At 42.2% G+C, this 20,604-nt stretch overlaps 1 protein-coding gene across 1 annotated transcript in view; it reads left to right on the forward strand.

Moving 5' to 3' along the window:
• thsd7ab (thrombospondin, type I, domain containing 7Ab) overlaps positions 1-20,604 on the forward strand; it is a 226,762-nt gene that overhangs the window by 176,008 nt on the left and 30,150 nt on the right. The window contains exons 20-23 of the mRNA XM_085472186.1: positions 9,426-9,541; positions 10,105-10,222; positions 14,523-14,668; positions 17,363-17,537. Coding sequence (XP_085328312.1) covers positions 9,426-9,541; positions 10,105-10,222; positions 14,523-14,668; positions 17,363-17,537 — 555 coding nt within the window. The remainder of the gene's footprint in view (positions 1-9,425; positions 9,542-10,104; positions 10,223-14,522; positions 14,669-17,362; positions 17,538-20,604) is intronic.

Raw genomic sequence — 20,604 nt, forward strand, 5'->3', positions numbered from 1 at the left:
ATGACCTTTTTACATACTCTGGCTCTTAGTCTTTGCCTATAGTGATAACAACCCCTCTATGTATAATAGTGATAGGCTGATCTTTAGCTTTTCCTGGCTCATCATAGGTTAAACGAACTACTGGTTTAATCTGTCTCTTAGGCCTTAGTTTAGGAGTGTCACCCAACAAATTACGGTGTGTATTTGGTTTCTGAGTTTTGGCAGACCGGGCTGTTATGGGATCCAGATCAGGTTCTGGGGCAGAATCTTGATCATCTTCTTCATTTTGGTCAGACTCCTCCTGAATATCCACCATGTGGTCGGGCTCAGTCTCACTGTCCCGATTAACGTCTTCATCCTCCAGTGGCAGTTCCTCCTTTTCACTGCGCTGATCAGAATCCGTTTCATCACTGACGTCATCCTGGTCTCCTGCATAATCCTCTTGTGGCACTGCTTGAGATCTAAGAGCCTGTCTTAATGCTTCTCTCACTCTTTCTTGAGTGTAGTAGTATCTCTGAGGCTCATAGTATTCACTTTCTGAGGACGAATCAGAATCCTGTGACAGCTGAGGGTCAGACGCAACTGTGGCCTGCTTTGGTTTCTTGCCCTTTGGTTTTTGTCTGTCACAACAGTTATTGCCTTCTTCAGGGATTGGCAATTTCACATGTTGGCCAATAGGAAGGATATGGTCTCTGTGGATTGTTTTCAGACGACCACTCCCATTCTCTTTCTTTAGTTGGTAGACAGGAAGGTTGGGCATTTTTCCAACAACTTGGTAAGGTATTGGACTCCATCTTGTTTGCAACTTGTGCTTCCCTTTGAGACCCCAGTTCTTTAGTAGGACTCTGTCTCCTATCTCTAGAGACTGGAAACAAACTCTCTTGTCATAGCCCTTTTTGTTCTTCTGATGGACTTTGTCTGCCGTCTCGGATGCTAGCTTGTAGGCTTGACGGAGATCTTCTTTAAGCTTTGACACATAACGTGAATGACTTTCCTCAGCTTTGTCAATTGTGGTCCCAAAGCACAAGTCCACTGGCAGTCTGGCTTCACGGCCAAACATTAGGAAGTATGGCGAAAAACCAGTTGCATCACATTTTGTACTGTTGTAAGCATAGACCAAATAAGGGACATGCTGGCTCCACTGACGTTTCTTTTCTGTGCTTAGAGTACCCAACATAGAAAGCAGCGTTCGATTGAACCTCTCTGGCTGAGGGTCTCCTTGCGGATGATACGGAGTAGTGCGCGACTTCCGTATCCCCATGTTCTTCAACAAGTCTTTGATCAGACGACTCTCAAAGTCTCGCCCCTGGTCTGAATGGATACGAGCCGGAAGACCATAGTGGACGAAAAACTTATCCACTAGGATTTTGGCCACTGTTTGAGACGTCTGATTCTTGGTCGGGAATGCCTGGGCGTAGCGCGTGAAGTGATCTGTGACCACTAAAACATTTCTCATGCCCTTGGAATCCGTCTCCATTGAGAGAAAGTCAATGCACACCAGATCCATAGGTCCACTGCTGGAGATCTGGTGAAGCGGTGCGGCTCTCTGGGCAGGAGTCTTGCGTGTTATGCATTCACCACAACTTTTGATATGGTCCTCAGTGTCTTGCAACATTCTGGGCCAGTAGAACCTTCGACGGAGTAAATCCAGAGTTCTCTCTATGCCGAGGTGTCCTGAGTCATTGTGTACTGATCTCAACACAACATCATGATACACCTTTGGCAGGACTAGCTGATGGACCTCCTCCCCTGAGTGACGTTTGGTGATGCGATAGAGCAGACCGTCACTCAGCAGGGTCAGTTTATCTTTCTCTCTTTTTAGGAGCGACAGCTCCGGTGTGTTGCCTGTCCATAAATTCTGTTGAACAGCTTTGACCGCTGGACCAATGACTGGATCCTCTTTCTGTGCCTTAGCGAGATCAGCTTTTGAGACGTGTTCCAGTGACTGTAACTCCATTGTAAGAGGAAATGCATAGATGTCAGGGATGCATTCCGGGGAAGCCCCGGTTTGGTCGACACATCTGGTGGAACACCCTGGGCTTTCTGAAAATTGTACTCTTTTGCAGATGGATTTAACAGCTGCCTCTGGTATAGTCTCCCATTCAGCATCAGTGTCAAAGTTTCTGGAGAGGATGTCTGCATCTATGTTATGCTTGCCTGGTCTGTAATGGACATCAAAGTCATACGTGGACAAAGCAGCTAACCATCTGTGTCCCACGGCATTGAGCTTTGCCGTAGACAGAACATAAGTCAAGGGGTTATTATCTGTTCGCACTGTAAAGCGCGCCCCATACAGATAGTCATGAAAGCGATCAACCACAGCCCACTTTAATGACAGGAACTCCAGCTGATGTATGGGGTACCTCTTCTCAGCCTGACTTAACTTCCTGCTGGCAAATGCAACTGGCCTTAGGTCCCCTTCTTGTAGCTGGTATAGGACAGCCCCCAATCCTTTGAAGCTTGCGTCCACGTGGAGCTCATAGGGCTTGGTAGGATCAGCGAAGGCTAATACCGGTGCATGGGTTAGGCAGTGGATGATCTGCTGAAAGGCTTTGCTGCAGGCGTCATCCCACCGATCTCCAAAGGGTTCTGACTCTTTCAAGTAGGACTTGTTGATGTCTGGACTCTTTTTCTTGCTCTTTTGTGTCGGAGCATAACCTTTGGTCAGTTCAGTGAGAGGTCTCACAATGGCAGCATAGTTAGCAATGAATCGCCTATAGTATCCGCAGAAACCTAAGAACGATCTCAGAGTCTTTAGGTCGTGGGGCTGAGGCCAGGTGGTAACAGCCTCAATCTTCTGCTGATCAGGAGAGACACCTTGGGCAGACACAATATGCCCGAGGTACTTCACCTGTGGCTGACAAAACTGGCATTTGTCCAGGGAGATCTTTAGTCCTGCTTCTCCAAGACGATCTAGGACTTTAATGAGCCGCTCTTCGTGTTCCTCCAGCGACTTTCCGAAAACAATCAGGTCATCCAAGTAAACCAGGACTTGGAGGAGGTTCATGTCTCCGACTGTTTTTTCCATTAGACGCTGGAAAGTCGCAGGTGCTCCTGTTATTCCCTGCGGCATTCTCTCAAATTGGAAAAAGCCTAGGGGACAGATGAACGCCGTCTTCTCTTTATCTTCCTCTGCCATTGGAATCTGGTAGTATCCACTACGCAGATCCAGCACTGTGAACCATTTGCTCCCAGACAAAGAATCCAGTGCTTCGTCAATGCAGGGGGTCGTGTACTGGTCTGGCACGGTCCGACTGTTAAGGAGCCTGTAGTCTATGCACATCCGTATGGTGCGATTTTTCTTTCTAACTATTACAATTGGTGAGGCATAGGGGCTACGGGATTCTTTAATGATGCCGGCACAGAGTAACTCTTGCAGATGTTTTCTTACATCCTCTATGTCTGCAGGTGCCAGTCGACGTGATCTTTGCCGAAAAGGTCTTGTGTCAGCCAGGCGGATGGTGTGCTCCACCTCTTTTGCAAGGCCAACGTCCCATTCATGGACTGAGAGGACGTGGGAGCGTTCCGCTAGTTTCTGTCTAAGCCGGCCCTTCCACTCTTCAGGCACAGGAGAGTCACCAAAGTCGATCTGGCTGCTGTCAAATGCTGTCGTCTCTGGTTCTTTGTTTGGCATGGAGATGACGCTTTCGGTGCGATAAAGGTGACCCATGACGGTTCCAACCGGGATAATGGTTTCCCTGGCGGACTGGTTCTGCACCAGGATCCTGAAGCTGTTAACTTGTACCGCATTGGCGGGCACAACCATGGGTTGAAGCAGGACATCACCCGGCAGAGGAGCTAAGGGAGAAGAGTCAAACATCAAGATCTCTTTGCCAACTGTCTGCTGAAAATGAACTTTGCAGGTTATTTGCAAGTCTTTTCCAGGGGGTAAGGACAAGGGATTTGAACCCTGCCAAGTCACACAGCCAACCTGGTCATCTTGAGAGCCTAGGGTGATGGAGTCTGTGAAAGTGGGTAGCGACTCCCTGTGAATTTGGATGCCCAGGCTTTTGGTTATGTCACGCCCCTCTTTTCTGCATTCCTGCACCAAATTGCGGACATGGCTGGTGTTAGTGCCAACAATGACAGGAATCTGCTCTTCTTTTGGGCTTGGACAGATCAGGGCAAGGACAGGTACTGTGTGTTTGGTGCCAGTCACTTCAGCCGGGTACTCAACATCTACCACAACATAGCCAAGGTAGGGGTAACTGACATTGGACTCACTTAAACCCCAAATGTTGAGACCGGTGACTGGATGCACTGGGGTGGAAGGCAGATGGGCTTTGTACCAGGACTCGAATATTATGGTGACCTGTGATCCACTGTCAAATAAGGCATTACAGGGCTGTCCATTCACTTTAAGTGGCACAATACTTGGGGGCCCAATCAGTCCCTCCGGAATTCCAGCTGGGGTGGGAGAAGTCAGAAGACCCTGCTTGACATGACAGTCAGTGTCAGGGGCATTACTTGTTGAAGTACTTGAACTTTCTTTCAGTGTCTTGACAGTTTGGATGAGCTTTCGAATAACTTTGCTCTGCTTTTCAGGATTTTGACACTTTGCGACAAAATGTCCCTTTTCCCCACAACGGTAACAGAACTGCTCATCCAAAGGCGTTCTGTTCTGGTAAGGGGTCCTTGTCTTTGAGTTAGCCTCTACTGCTGCCATGGTAGCCAGTTTTAAAGAGGAGTCCGGAACAGTATCTCCTTGGGCTACTTTCTGCTGCAGTCTTTTCACTTGTTTTTTCAAAGCAGCCAGTTCCTTGGTGTCACTGGGCTCACTTGACTGCACTGAGGACGGGCCTTTCTCTTTGACATCAGGGGACTTAGTCATGCAGGTGGCTAACTTGGCCTTAAGCTCTTTAACTTCAGCTTTGAGACTTTGTATTTCTGTATTGTCAGTCCCTAAAGGTTTTGTCTGCACATGCTGGACTGAGGTATTGAGTTTCCTCCTTGATGCCTCATACTCTTCCTCTGTGCGAATCTCACTTAAGAGTTGGAGGAAAGTTGGGGGTTTGGACTTTCTCTCTCTCAGGCGCAGATTAATTAGCATGAGATCGGAAACAACAGCCCCTCTCAGGAGTTGTTCTAGGCGAGCTTTGTCTTTGCTAGAAGCTGGAAATCCTCCTCTCTGAACAACTTTACTGAGGGCCCTCTCCAGACGCCTCAGAAAATCAGACAGTTTTTCACTTGATTGTTGCTGCATTAAGCGGAAAGCAAAATAGAGATCATCCCCAGACTCAGCACTGCCAAAGGCGCTTTCCAAAGCTTCCAGGTATTCAACAGGGCCCGCCTCAGGGTCTGACTCACGGACCGATTTGGCAATCTCCAACGCCGGCCCCTTTAAACTTTCCATCAGCCTGCGCCTTTTCTCCTTGTCTGTACAGTCACTTTCCTCTACCATGAGCCATGCCTGCTCAAGCCAATGGTCAAAGGGGTCTTCACTAGGGGGAACTGGTAAGTTCCCTGAAAACAGCCTCAAACGCCGATAACCACCTTCAGCTTGTGGTTTACGTGCCTTCTCCAAAAAATCACCAACCGCTTGCAAGACAGACTCAGTGGAGTTTATGGAAGGATCAGAGCTGCGCTGCGGAGGAGCAAAGCTGCGAAATAAGCTTTGTATGTCTTCCATAGTCCTACCCTCAGTGTCTAAGAGACTCTTCAACTTCACAGCAAAATCGTCACGAGCTGCACATTCATTAAGAGTCACTATCGGCCATCTCTCACCACTGTGCTGGTCCAGCACTTCCTTGGGTGCATTATCTTTAGGTATACTTTGTTTGCACTCGCAGAGAACCATTAGGCAGCTCAAGGGGGTGTGGAACAAGCGCCCTCTAACCCGGACTCGTCCTAGACACTTAATAGTCTCCAAGGTTTCTTCTATCTGGGCTATTTCCACTTCTTCTGGAACCAGAACCAAGAGTGCTTTAGCTTCCTCCAAACCTTCACCCCGACACCACCTCTTCAGCGAGCCTGGTGTGGTCTGCCATACTCATAATAGCCAAAAATACTAAGAAGTGTAAACTAGCTACTGTAGGTTAACTTTTAATTTTTTTTTTTTTTTTAGCGTGTGGCTCCTTTAATACTTCTATGAGACCCAAAAACATCCCAGCGGTGCCTCCATTTTATGTAGCCCTCATTTACTCAATACCATTAAATAAATGGGCTTTGGGTTCTTTTTCTAGTGTACTCTCGTACGATGTTTTAAATTAACTTCTCTTTTGTTTCTGGGATCAATGAAGCTTATTCCTTAACAGTAGCACTACACGCGAAAATTAACACTAGTGTCTATAGTGCAGTAAATCATGTCATACACCATGTAAAGTAGAGCATTGCAACCCTCCTTTAATTTACCAAACAATGAAAACAAGAAAATAATAAAATGGCAGATTTCAGTATTCAGGCAAACCAAAAACACACACAGCAATTTACCCACTGTACACAGAATCTCCACACATACAGTGTAAACCACCAGTGATAAAACAATTATAGTCCCAAACTAAACCTAAAGCCGGCAGAGATAAACCCTACGTTGCAGGCCTGTATTGCTCCAGTATAAATCCAAAACGATCTCCCAACCGGAAGTTCTTCACTCAACGAGCAAAAAATAAATAAATAAACTCAGTACCTTGTGAAACGTGCAATTCCTACCAGCTTAATCCAGGTAACAAGTTGTCTTCAGCTCCGTCAGAAACACTCCGCTCTGAATGCAGTAGCACAAAGATGAGGAAGGTCCGTGATCTCCACGTGCTCCACAAGCTACCTGTTTTAGCTTCCCACGTTGCCAGAGGTACTCTGAGTGACGCGGGCACTCAGAGTGACTATCTGGGGTGTGTCCGTCGTTAACCAGTTCGGTAACGATCCTCTGCAGCTTGTTACGTTCCACAACTATAGCGAAACGGCAGCCTACAGTAGTCCTTATTAGCGAACGGCTGGGTTAGCCTCACTTTAACTTAATGCGTGCACAGCCGCAAGAAACAAAGCACACAGTCCAGCAGACTCACGCTGAAACTTTACGTGTTATGTCACTAGCTTACCGACACTGTGACTTATCTGTCCGAAAAGTCAAAACACACTTACTCTTAGTACATAAAAAACAAGCTAACTTCTCCAGATGCTCCGTGTAACTCACGCACACCTCTTCTCGCGCTCTCGTCTCTTTTTCCCTTTTCCTTCTCCACCCTGTGTTACCTTCACCGACCTTATCCCCGTAGGAAATTACAGTTCTCACAAACAATTCACAAGAAAAGAAAGATAACTTATTTTAAACAATGCAAACATGTTTTTAATAATTTTACATGAACTTTTACCTTTTTAATAAACAAGAAAATTTAAATAAATGAACTCTTTGATATTTATATTCTCAGACTTCACTTATCTTTTACTATTTATGCATCTTTTAAACCCAGGTTACAAACAGTATCAAAGGCAGGCGTCAAGGCCAACATCAGCAAGGCAGAGCATTCTCCTGCATAATTCATCAGGATGTCACTGGAGAGACTCTAATAAGTGCCGTTTCAGTAGAGTGTGCTCTACGAAAACCAGACTGGAATTTATCCAGAATGCTGTGTTCATCTAGAACAGATAGAATTAACTATATTAAATAATCATTAATCAAGTAAGCGCTGTGTTCTGTCACAAACCCGCAGATCCTTATCACCCAGCTTAGCAGTTCCTCTCAGTTATTCGGAGCATTTAGCATCTTTCAGCTCATTATTTTGGTATCCAGCATCCAACTGTGTTTGTGCACTCAGAGAACTCACATCAAGGTTTTATTTGCAGACTGAGCAGCTGTTTTTGGTGCCAAAAAAGCCTTTGAAAAGCTGCAGAACCACAGAGCTAGCACCTAGCAGGCAAATGTACCAAAGCTGTATAGTAACTAAACAGCCAGAATTTTCTTTAAGTCATTTGTAAAATGAAACTGTGCTGAAATGATTTGTAGAAATTGTGGTTTTGTCAACAAATATAACTCCAAATAAATGCTACTGTTGATTCGCAGCATCTGTGATCGTTTCTGCCTCCAAGTTGCGAAAATTACAAATTGAGGACTTGTCTTAAATGAAGACTTTCTCAAGAATTCATTTGAACTATTCAAGTTGATGTGGTACGCTATAATAAAAGTAATCAACTTTAGAAAGAATTTGCATAATGGAATAATCCAACTTTGACACATTTGGGAGAACACAGTCTCAGTTCAATTAAATAGCACATTTAATGCTTTCAGTGCAAATCATATCTATTCAGATCATATTTCAGAACTTATTTACAGTTTCCTTAAAGATCTGGATGCCATGCTTGATTTGTTTGTTGAAGCTTTAGAACAGCTCTTTGTTTTACTGCCAGTGCTATTGGTAAGCCTTTTGTAGAGTTGCACTCATAAAGTTCAGGGCAACGTTGCAGTGCTGTCTTTGTGCTGGATTATTCAACAGTGTTTATTTTCAGTTATTTGCAGAAAACAAACTGAAATTAGTTATTTAAACCACAGCAGATGCCAAGTCTTTGCATATTTATTCAACTTATTATCTGGTGTTATTTATATTTTCTGTGAGAGAGCCATTGTTGCTCCGAAAGCTTGACATTTTCCATTTTGTGAGTGTGATAAAGAAAAAGGAACAAAGCGAGATTGTTTCTCTATACGACCTTTCCGATTATGTTTCAGGCTACATGTACTGTGTAAAAATAAATCCTCGTAGTATTAAAAAAAACATCGTGCTGGGCATCACTACAAAGTACAAGAAGTTCCCAGGCTGTTGCTGCAGCACAGAAAAAAATGTGCCTGGAGTCAGCATTGAAAATGAAGTTGTATAAACAAACATCAGGACCTGTGTTAGAATCACTACCATCCTTAGAATCTGCATTGTGTCGAATACTCCAAGCATGCTATTCAGCTGGCCCAAATGTAACCGTTCACCATGAACAAACCATCAACAGCCATCAGATCAGGAGTATCCTGTAGCACTTCTGCATTCTCACTGTTGCACATACAAATTTCTCTTCCAGGACTAGACTGTCATTTTCGAGCTTCACTCCTAACACCCTGAACTGTCTAAAGAGGACCCTTTGGAGCCAACTTCTTGACATGAACCAACATGGCAGCTCACAGCTTGTCTTTACAAGAAAGTTTTTTGGCTTTTGGCTTCTTCTCGCCTGCCTTTCTTGGCAGATTTAACTTCTGAATTTCAAGTTGAAGATCCTCCTTTTGACAATGCAAAAAAATCCAGCTTACGTTGCAGGTGGTATTTATATAACAGGACTGCCACTGGGCATTCCAAACACTAGGAAGAGGTATGCCACTGGGTATAAGGTGACTTCTTCAAAGGGGGTCATGGCAAATTGCTGTTCGTAGGCACAAACAGCAGTGCCGTCTTCAGCGGTGATTCTCAATATTTGTGTTAATAATTTTAATGTTAAAACTAGTAAAATTGTGAATATGTTTTGTTTCTCTTCAGACTGGAGTACGTGTCAGCTGAGTCCAAACGCTGTCTGTGGCGGCGGCATCAAAACCCGGATGCTTGACTGCGTTCGCAGCGATGGCAAATCGGTGGATATAAAATTCTGTGAAGAGGTGAGACTGGAAAATCCTTCAGGTGTTTGCTTTTGGACCTTCCCTTTTTGTTTCTTGGAAGAATCCAATTTTACTTTCTTTGTTTGACACTCTAATTTCTTTTCTTAATGACGTGATCACATAACTCATTAAAATATATTATCGCACCGTTCCAGTACTATTCAGCCCGAAGCAACATGAAATATTTAAGAATATTCCCATGCAGAGATTGTTGTCGTTGCTTCTGGCTGGGCGTTTTATTCATTCATAATGTGTCAACTCCATGTAATTGTAGCCGGCGGGCTGTGGCAGAGCCTTCCCCACAGCTATTTAACCCTTGGCCCACTTCATCATCTGGCTCATTCACAAAAACACACTGTGTCAGGATGGTTTTCACAGCAGCCTTTATAATCCAATTCAGCTGGCCGGAAACCTGCCCTTTGCCAGAACAGAGACTTCTGGGAGTTGCAGTACTGAGAGGTCAAGTCAGTGTCTGACCATAGCAGATTGAGTTTGCAGCGTAATGATTGGTTGTCTGTTATGTGAATGATTTGATGATGTGCTGTTTGAAACATGTGCTGCAGATGAATTTGGAGAAGAAGTGGCAGATGAACATCTCCTGTGTGGTCGAGTGTCCTGTCAACTGTCAGCTGTTGGAGTGGTCGGCCTGGTCAGAGTGTTCACAGACCTGTGGTCTAGAAGGTGAGAATTTCACACACACGTTTTTGTCCCGAGCAGCTTCCAGTGCCATCAAAATCCAGGAGTATGAAATCGGTAACCTTTCACGAACAAGACAACTTTTCTAAACACTGCGCCTCCTTTTCATCATTAATTGCACATTAATCTTACTGATTTACTTCCATTGCTCTTTTCAAGTGCAATAATGAGATTACACTGGAGTAAAGGCAAATGCCAACATAAACAAGTAAACGAGATAAATAAGTTCAGGCAAAATAATGAAGCACATATACGTTTAAGATGGTCTATAAATGTTTTAAGACGTGTTATAAAAGAGGATGCCAGATTGTAAAGTTGCACTTCAGTCTTAATGGCAAATGGCCAAACATAGATTCTTGAATTTGCAACAGACGACTAAAGCTAAAACAGGTGAAACACAGGCTCCTGACGCACACTTGTAATTCACCTGGTAGAGCAGGTGGCCCAGGTACCATGTATCCCATTTGTTGTCTGTCACTCATGCTCTCTCCCCTCACTTTTCTGTCTGTGCTACACTGTCCTATCAAATAAAAAATAATGACCATTTCCAACCACCTTACATTCCTGTTGCTTTATCTATATTTACCATTTATCTGTTGAAAAAACAAGATCCAACTGTGATAACAGAGCTATTATTGTTTTTACCTCCTTAGTCCGTCTTTACTGTAGCAAGAACTGCCAAACAAGCAGTTTTTAGTACTTAGTACTATGTCTACCCATCCATCTGTGTGTCTGTCTGTGCAGGATGCAGTTTTATGTAAACTCTTGGCAGCTTTACCAAACTTTACAGGTGTGCATTTGAAATCAAAACGTGGGCCAAGTTTATTGATAGGTGTAGTCTAAAAACTCATTGTTCCCACAGCTGGTGTGACCACATATTGGAGTGTGGTCAATTGTGTACATGTGTGTGGTGCATTTAAAAAAATGTAACTGTAGGAGAGGATTTTTTTTTCTTGCAGAGTTTGAGATATTCCTTATTTATCTGATACTAGGCCCTCACACGTCATCTGAAACAAGCCATTTAAGCTTCTCCTCCTCCCTTTCTTATGATTTACTGGCTCCCACAAACAGAAGAGAAGAAGTGTTTATGAGATGACCATGTGAAGGAAATGTATGCTCACTGATGTACAGAGTCTGAAACAGGGAATTACTTGTAGAAACACTGACCTTTGAAACTGGCCATGTTTAATGTCCCCAAGTGTAACTATATGTAACCAGTGTGTAACAAAAATACTAGAGGATGCCAAACTGCAAAAGGAGGATGGGTAACCACAATGAAGACACATCTGCAGAAATGATGGAACAATGTTCTGGTTGTATTAAAATGTTGTGCTTTGTATCACAACCAACAACAATAATCAAAATGATGTGCATGCACAGAGACCAAGAAAGTAAAATAAAGTCAGACCAGGGTCTTTTAAATGTCAGTGCTATCCAGTTCACGCCTGCTGGCTTATCTGGGCAGTTTATTAGTGTGAAATTAGCCAAACAAAGGATGGATGTTTTGCACAGTCTGTCCTACCACAATTTAGGGAATTAGATTGAGTTCCATATGAGCTGTGGCTCGACACCCATTGTAATAAAAGATCAGCGTACTTCTATGGATTTCCAGAAGGTCTGTGGACTCTCAGTTTGTTTAATTTGGGGGGTTTTTTTAAATCTCCAACTACAAAAGAAACCTGACCTAGGAGCAAGGTCAGAGTTATTTCACATGCATGCTGATGTGGGACTAAGCAGCCTTACCAGTGTAACCAAAATGGGAACAGTTAAAGGCGGGACAAAAAATTCTATTGATTAAAAATTAAATTATCCATCCAGGTCAGAAACTAACGATAAATAAATAACAAAAACCAAATTACTAATTCCTACAAAAAGTTTCTACTTCTGTTTCTTACTGTGGGCTACATACATGTTATGTACACATGGTACCAAAGCGTGTATTTGGGAGACACGCATCTCAGACATTTCCAAATGTAGCTAGCTAGAAAAACTCCCACAAACAAAGCAGAGGGAGTCTTTATTTAAGTCAAAGTTACTGTGTTATAGTCTTTCCAAATGACCATAGAAAATTTGTCGTCCTGTTGCCTAGTTGTTGTTCCAGGAGTTCACACAATTGATTCTGTCCCATTATATGTTCCTGCTCCTCAGGGCCGAGGGAGCCCTTTGAAGAAAGGGCGCTACAGCAATAGTTGGTAAATCAAAAGGAATAAGATAAAAAAAGGTTTTTTTTACAAAAAATAAAAAAGGGCAAAGGCGGGGACCTTATTTGATGTGCGTTTTTTCTGTGTATGTGTGGGGGAAGTTTTTTTTTTTTTATTGGAGTGGGATATGAAATTGTACAGTTTGCGTGTCAATGTGTGGGAACGCTGGTTGTTTTATGTGTTGAAAGCCAATGTAGGTTGGTAAAGGTGGATTTTGAGGTGAGCACTTTGCTGGATTGTCAGTGTGAAAATGTAAGTAGAATATGCAACAAATGGAGGGCTGTGAGAGTTGAGAGTGGGCAGTTTAAAGCAGGTAGACAGGAAGGTTGCTTTTAGAAACGTGTGTGAAGGGCTTCTATGTCGAGTCTTTCAGTTAATTCATAGCATCAATTCTGCACTTAAATCAAATGGTCTCCGGGGTTCTGCGATGAATTGGATTTATTTAAAGAGGTTTTTCTGATTGATGTGGAATAAAAGCCTTTTTACTCAAGTTGACCAAGAACCAATCAAGATGGTAAAGGGAAAAAAGGTGCAGTATTTCATGCCATTTAGAAACTCCTGCTCTGTTAAGTGAAGTGCTATTGTGCGCCGTAGGATTAATTTAATACATTCAAAACAAACGCATACACATGAATTTAAATGAGCTGTTTATAGAAGGAATGGATGACTGCTGTGTGGCACACCACAATGGTCACTGCATGTGTTTCTGTGTTTAGCTTATTGTTCAGGGGGGAAAAAGTCTCTTTGAACTTTGCATTAATTGTATTATTTTATCAAGAAACCAAGAGCTCCAGAGGCTTTGAAGAAAAAAAAAAACCCCTCCTGATATTAATTTTCTCTCATGCTGGTAAAACAAAATGCTCAGATTTCAGTGCTGGGGTGGAGAGTTTTCAACACAGGAACCTGTTGTTCTACTTCAGTTCTACTTAAACAAGTAAAAGTGACTTTCTTTGCTTCAACTTCTCATATGAAGTAAATCTTTACTTCACAATGTAGCGTCTTTATACTATTGACATTGTTAAACTTTGGATTGGTTCCCTATAAGCCTCACTTTCCCTATACTGTCTGCTGCTGAAAACATTTCAAGGGGGAAACAATGTCAAGCAAAACAGTAAAGGGACAGGAACTTTGTTTTTCCCAGAAGGAAAGGGTCCAGTGGATGTCCTGCCCCAATCAGGCTGACTGCCACCCCAACCCCAGTTAGCCCACCACTGCAGCATGTGTAGTAGGCCCTGGGCTGCTTAGAGAAATAGGAGAATGTGACAGCAGTGTTTGCAATGTGCACCATTAGTGGACGCACGGTCAAACATACCTGCCTTCAGTGATGCAAACCAGAACACAAACATTGGTTCATGACAGTTGTAAAACTGAGAAGATTATGCTACTGCACTGACTTTGTCAAGTCTTCCAAAAATCAAGAGTGAATAGTTTTCTGCGCTAAAGGAACGACAACAGCACAAACACAAGCAAGAGTAACCCACATGAAAGGTGGTTCCATATAATTTTGGGACTGCCCCCTGGTGACAGTACACAGCAGCAACATTTAGACAATGGTCTGCAAAACTCTGCATAACGTCAGCGCACAACATTAACACCGAATGGCTGGAACAATATCGTTACTCCTGGTGATTTAAGCTCATTACTTGGACATCTTTAGAAGGAAAAACTGCACTGTATGCCGTAGGGGTTTCATTTTCCATTCAGGATAACAATGATAATCTCGGCTGTGAAGGTTCTCAGTCATCCAGGTCATCGTAGTCAAAGGAGCTTGCAAAGAAAAGCGTCTGGACTTCTTTAAGTTGCTAATGATAATCTTGTTTCCTTTCACAGTAGGGAACACATTTTGAAGTGGAGAAAGTCTTAAAAAAATCATGAATTGAACGTGCTTATGGGTGTGGAGATGCTCTAGGAAAAAATGACGGAACAAAAAGACAGACATTCACTCAATAAAGACAGTTCTGCGACACTAACCTATTTCCACTAGATCAACAAGTAACAAAATCCTGCTTATATAAAAGTCTAATGAGAGATCCACAGAAAACCAGAGATAAATTTAACCTTTTTTTTTCTTTTTTACTCTCCAGGTAAGATGTGGCGACAGCGGTCGGTGGTTCAGGCTTCTCAGGGCGATGGCCGACCGTGCCCTTCTCAGATGGAGCAGTGGAAACCCTGTCCTGTCCGACCCTGCTACCGTTGGCAGTACAGCCCCTGGTCTGAGTGTCGGGTAGAGGTATGTCAATACATATAAAAGTTATACCATAATCCAGGTACATTAAACATTAATAATTGTATCGACCTCTGTCAGCTACAAGAAATGGAGCTCAGGCACAGCTGAGATCAATACTCTAAAACAGTTTGAGCCAGAAGGTGGATTTCAGGAGGGTGAAGTCTAAGAACCTGATAAAAAATAATGGAGTCTTTAGTATTGATGAACAAGCTCATCATTTCCCCACTCATACGGTTATTTTGAGAGATGGACAGTAAAAAAAAAAAATCAATCTAATGCATCTTTAATGCTGATGCATTACTGTAAACTAATACCTTTGCCAAGAAATTTGGCAGCCTGTACACTCAATTTTGCATCGTGTGGCACCGGGTCAGATTATTAAAAGCATCCAGTGCAATACTTTATGACATAAAGCAAAACTTTTCAAGAGTAAATGTGGTTTTATGGGGACACACAGAGACAGGTAATGTCATCTGTTACTAACATCCTTTGCTGCCCCTCACTTAAGTTGATCAAAAAGGAAGTGCTTATAACCTCTGCCTTCCTCGGCTGTGTGAGAGTGAGAGGCAGAGACAGTCGACATTTTATTAAATGCACTCTGCATTCACTTCAGAAAAAGGCAAACCATCCTGTGGGTGGTAACCTCTTATCAAACTCCAATCAGGACCCAGCCTGGAGGACTCCCAAACAGAGATGGGCAGTAACGCAAGTAACGCGTTACTGTAATCTGATTACTTTTTTCAAGTAACGAGTAAAGTAAGGGATTACTATTGCAAAATCGGTAATTAGATTACCGTTACTTTCCCGTAGGAACGCTGCGTTACTGCGTTACTAAAACCGTGATTTTTTTTGCGAGAATGTCTCATGACAGTGACGTAAGCAAGTGCGACGTTGGTGACAGCAGCTGTGTGCAGATCAACAATGGATAATATATCGAGTGCGGGAGAGAGTATGAGCGTGCAGCGTTTAAAGTGTGGAAGTACTGACCTTACTTTGAGTTTGATTCCATAAAAAGTGACAAAAACATTAGCGTCCATCGTGCGTGGGAAGAAAACTTCTTTTTACAGCGAAAAAAACCCCTAAACTTCCGAGCAAGCACCGAGTAGCTACGACGTAATGGGAAACTCACAGAGACACTCGCGCGGATTCTTCAACTGACCGCAGCACACCTACACCAGGGTAACCCTCCGCCTACCCTGCTCCTGCTTTACAGGTGAAAATAGAGCAAAAGGACCGCTGAGTCTTTGACTTTATTTATTTTCTGCTGTGTTTTACTTGCATCTGTTTGAAAGAGTGAGTGAAAACACAAAAAATATTTTATTTTATGTGCTGGAATGTGTAGAAAATAGGTTTAAATGTTAAACTAATTTATTCAAGTCAGAGAATGTTGCATATAATTAAATGTTTTGCTTGATGCATAAAGTTAAAAGATTAAAACTGATAAAAACAAGTTTTAAAAAGAGACTTTTCCATTTGATTACATTTTGTATGATGGATTATGTAGAAAAAGTAGAATTGGGCTGAAAGATCTATCACTTTATCACCTCTTCAGGTTGTAAATCGTGTTTTTAAAAAGTAACTAAGTAACTAAGTAACTAAGTAATTAATTACTTTTGAAAATAAGTAATCAGTAAAGTAACGGGATTACTTTTTTGGGGGAGTAATCAGTAATTAGTTACTGATTACTTTTTTCAAGTAACTTGACCAACACTGCTCCCAAATGATATTACCTAACTAAGCAAATGCAAATATTAGCAGAAAATGTATCAGATAGAATGATCCTGTGAGATATTTTGTTCTTTCATGAACAAATATAAAGGACAATTTAACTCCCACACGGGAAAGAGACTGAAAATATATGGGGAAGCTTATCTTCCTTATACTTTTATCTATTAAAATACATTTTAATAGATCTCTACTCATAAAACAAAACAGGACAATAACAATTCTTCATTTAATCCACCAGGATTTTTTCTCCATCCCTTCCACTCTTTAGTGTCCCAATAACGTCAAAACAAGAACAGCAGACACTCTGTACTGCCCGCCTGCCAATAGAAGGTTATTTCCAATACTGCTTTTGTGTTTTCAACGCCCTACCAGTCTTACCCACATAATAAAATCCACAAGGGCACTTTAACAAGTGGTCTACATGTGCAGTCCTGCATGAGATGCTATCCCTGACCTTAATTTTCTGCCTTTATCCGAGTGTGGAAAATGGTCCCCTTTAATCATTTGTTACAGTTCACACAATTTCCAGACGAATGACAGCTTAAAAAGTAGAGGTTTAACTCATCCATGTTTGTATTTGTGCTCTTTTGTTTCTGTAAAAATACAAACCGCTGTACATATTGCAAATATATAGAACATATTCTGTTCTAAGCAACAATACATTTCCAGGTCAGGTATGCTGCCTTGCTGAGAAGCTGGAGGTGTGCAGCTTAATGCCTGCAGCTTTTCATCCTACAGCTCAGCTCAGCGATGCTTTTTACTCTTCTCTTAAAATGTTTGAGACGCATAAACACTTTTTGTATTTGTTTGACTTTAGTTGATCTTTCCATCAATTCAAATGGCAGAAGTTGAATTTACTAGGATTATTAAACTGCCATCAGATTGCTGCAGGTTTGTGTGACACCCCCTTCCCTCACTGTGTTAACTCATCACCTTCTGTCTTCTTCTGTGGTGTTTATGTCCTGTCAGAATGTGGTTTGTGGACACGGCATGCGCTTCAGGAACCTGTCCTGCTTCGTGTCGGACGGCTCCAGCGATGGCGAGGGCAGCCTGGTGGACGAGGAGCTGTGCAGCAGCCTGGAGGTGGCTGTCGATGGAGACAAGCAGATCAGACTGAAAGAGAGCTGTGTCCTCCCATGTCCAGGTAATAATGCTGACTTCAAGGTTTCAGTGGTAATTATTTGTTGTTTGGGCTGCATGAGCAACCTTGGAAAGTCCAAACACTGAATAGAAGCAATTAGAAGCACAGTCCACTGTTATTAAAAAAAAGTTCTCTAATGAAAAAAATTTAATCAATTATGACTTTACTCTTACTTTACTTTACTTTAATTTTCTTTAATATTCTGTGACTGAAATAGCTCCTCCAAATCAGCTTTTTGCCACACAAAGTAATAGTAAGCTATGGCAGCAATATGCTGGATACTATTAACCTCAGTCTCTGTCAGTAAAACTGATCAGGCATGAAGTACCCACAAGGAGTCTATAGACTTTATGTAAAAGAGCCCCTTGATTTTTGGGTTTATTTTTTATTAGCATTTAGATTGTTGCTAGGTTGTTCTTTTGGATCCAGGAGTAATCAACTTTAAACCAGACGGTTATCAGTGCTAATTAGTGCTGGAAGGGCTATACCGCACAGCAGTCTGCAATATTTTTCAGATAGTTTCATTAAAATAACTCCCAAAAGCACTAACACTGCAAACAGGAGGTCCAGTTCAATGACTGGAATTAGTCTAGCTGTGAGACCGAGCAGACAGCAATAACACATCTGTCAGTTAGAGGCCAAACTTTACCTGGACAGTTGATATGAAGGGGTGTGCTGTGCTGTGAACATGTTAATTTCATATCTGTGAAATTGGGCATTTTGACATAGGAGCCTACGGGGACTCTACACTTTTGGCGTCAGCCTCAAGTGGCCACCAGAGGAGCTGCAGTTTTCAGCACTTCAACCCCAGATGCTGCTAGCAGGAGACAAAGTTAGAAATAGCAATAGTTGCTAACATCAACATCACTTGAGTACTTGGATCGGTTGTCATGCGCTGAAGATGCTGATACAGATGTGTCAGTTAATCTAGCGTTCAGGTAAATACATGCTCATACATCATCATATCTGTAGAAGGTGTTTGAGACTAGTGTTTACTAATTATCTGTCTTCATTACCTGTCTATTAAAGCAGTGATTTAAGGCTTTAATCCACAGAGTAGTTTTCTATGCAAATCCTATGAAGCTCAATGTGATCAATGCTTATTGCTCCGAGTGTAAAAACACCCTCATCGTTCAGCTTTTACAATTTATGTAACGTCACTTCTTCCTCACAAACCAATCAGAGTCAAGAAGGGGTGGGAATTATGACATCAGCATTTTAAAATGCTGTGCTTGTAAGACGGTGCACAAAGTGTTTAAAAGTGGCGCATGTGGACACTGAAACTGTTTTGTGTCACTGCTCTCAGCTTCAACAAGTCACTCTCCATACACAGCACAGTCGACACTTCTCAGCAGTCTGATGTATACTACAGGGAAGCCATTATGAGCATTTAAATACACATTAAAACAAGCTTTGTTGTAACGTTTAAAAGCCAAGTGAATTGAAATGCCTAAATGTGTTTGGCAGTTGTTATTTGAGGTGCTGAAAGTTGGTCTTTTGCGTGTGGGTTTGGTCTCAGCATTACCTCGAAACTCTAACAGAGCTCACTATCTATCATGACCTCTAAAATGAGAAGCAGCAGCATAGCTCAAGTCAGAATAAATGGACTACATTATGACCAAAGCTTTGTCTAACTGTGTTTTTTTATGGGAGTTTCATTTACTTTTGGGTTCTCTACTTCATCGCCTGCATCAGCTTAGAGAGCACTCTTGTCTTCTCTGCTTTTTCAAATCATGACAGCTGTACTCTGCATATGTGTGGGTTTTCGATTCACTTCATAGTTTCTATCATTTTCTCCAATTTCACAAGGTATCTATCTCCAGCTGTAAGTCACAGCTGCTTCTTTTCACCTCTCGCAGCACACGAGAAGAGTAAAACACGCTGAGGTTATCGTTAGAACAACAGTCAAAGGGCGATCGCTCACAGTCCTCCCCAGAGCAAAGCCCTGCTAGTATGTTGAAGTGTCCGGCCAAGCCAGAGGCACAGCCGTCAGGAACTGGTTCATGTGGAACGCACAAAATATTTGGACCACCTGCTCTTCCAGTGAAATAGACAGAGAGGAGAATCTAAATGAAAGCTGTGACCCCTACAATTCAATTGATTCCATTTGTACAGCAAAGAAACCTAGAAGTAAAAATTATTTGAACACACTCACACATACAGTGAGAGAGATAAAATAATAGTAAAAAAAAAAAAAAAAGGTGCAATCAATAATCTGTGTGGGCGAGATAACAAAAGATCCTCAGGGCTTGAAATAAAAAGACAAAATGGCAAGCCAAGATACGACTGCACAATCTGCTGTACGGAGACGTGTAGATTTTATTCATTTATTCACCTCACGTATGAATGGAGATGCTGATTAAGAGGAGAATAGATTGAAGATGTATTTGTGTTTTGATTGTAAGAAAGGCTTGGGTGAAACGTGGCGCAGCAGCAGAGGCATGAGCCAGCTAAAATGGTGCATCTCATACACAAAGGCTGCTCGAATTGATTTATGTACGCCGTTTAAAATTGTTAAATAAGTCCAGACAATAAAAGGTCAGGAAAATTCAACCCATGAGTAAAAAGAGAGAAACAAATAAGGCCTTTATTGAGGCATTAAGGGCAACACGAGCTTCACTAGTGGGCTCAAATCTCCTCCTCCAACTGACAAAAGTGGCTTTGTACACACTTAAATACACACTAGATACAGGGTGGGGCATTGTGAGAGAACAGATCTGAGGCAAAAAGCATCCTCTTGATAAAGACGAATGCCTTCTTAGGCAGCCTGTTCATTAGCCTACAAAAATGGAAAGATCAAGTTTAACGGGAAATAGCTGGAAATCCGCAATTACTCTTGGTGGTTAAAGCGGGTGCCTGGAAACGCTTAACGATCGAACTGCCCTTTTGGTCTTAAATTTCATTTAAAGTGGCATTAAAAAGTCTTACATTGCTTGCTTATACCTGTAGACACCCTGATTACTTGAAGGCAGCACTCTGGGATGATAAATAAATGAGTTTGCCAAGTGTATTGTTATCCCTGATTATGTTGGTTGGAGCTGTAAACTTAGCCAAATCCAATAAAGAGCAG

The sequence above is a fragment of the Copadichromis virginalis genome, linkage group LG11, assembly GCF_057382275.1.
Source record: "Copadichromis virginalis isolate Kocher_CV1m ecotype Utaka linkage group LG11, C_Virginalis_male_GT1.1, whole genome shotgun sequence".
In the NCBI taxonomy this organism is placed as follows: Eukaryota; Metazoa; Chordata; class Actinopteri; order Cichliformes; family Cichlidae; genus Copadichromis; species Copadichromis virginalis.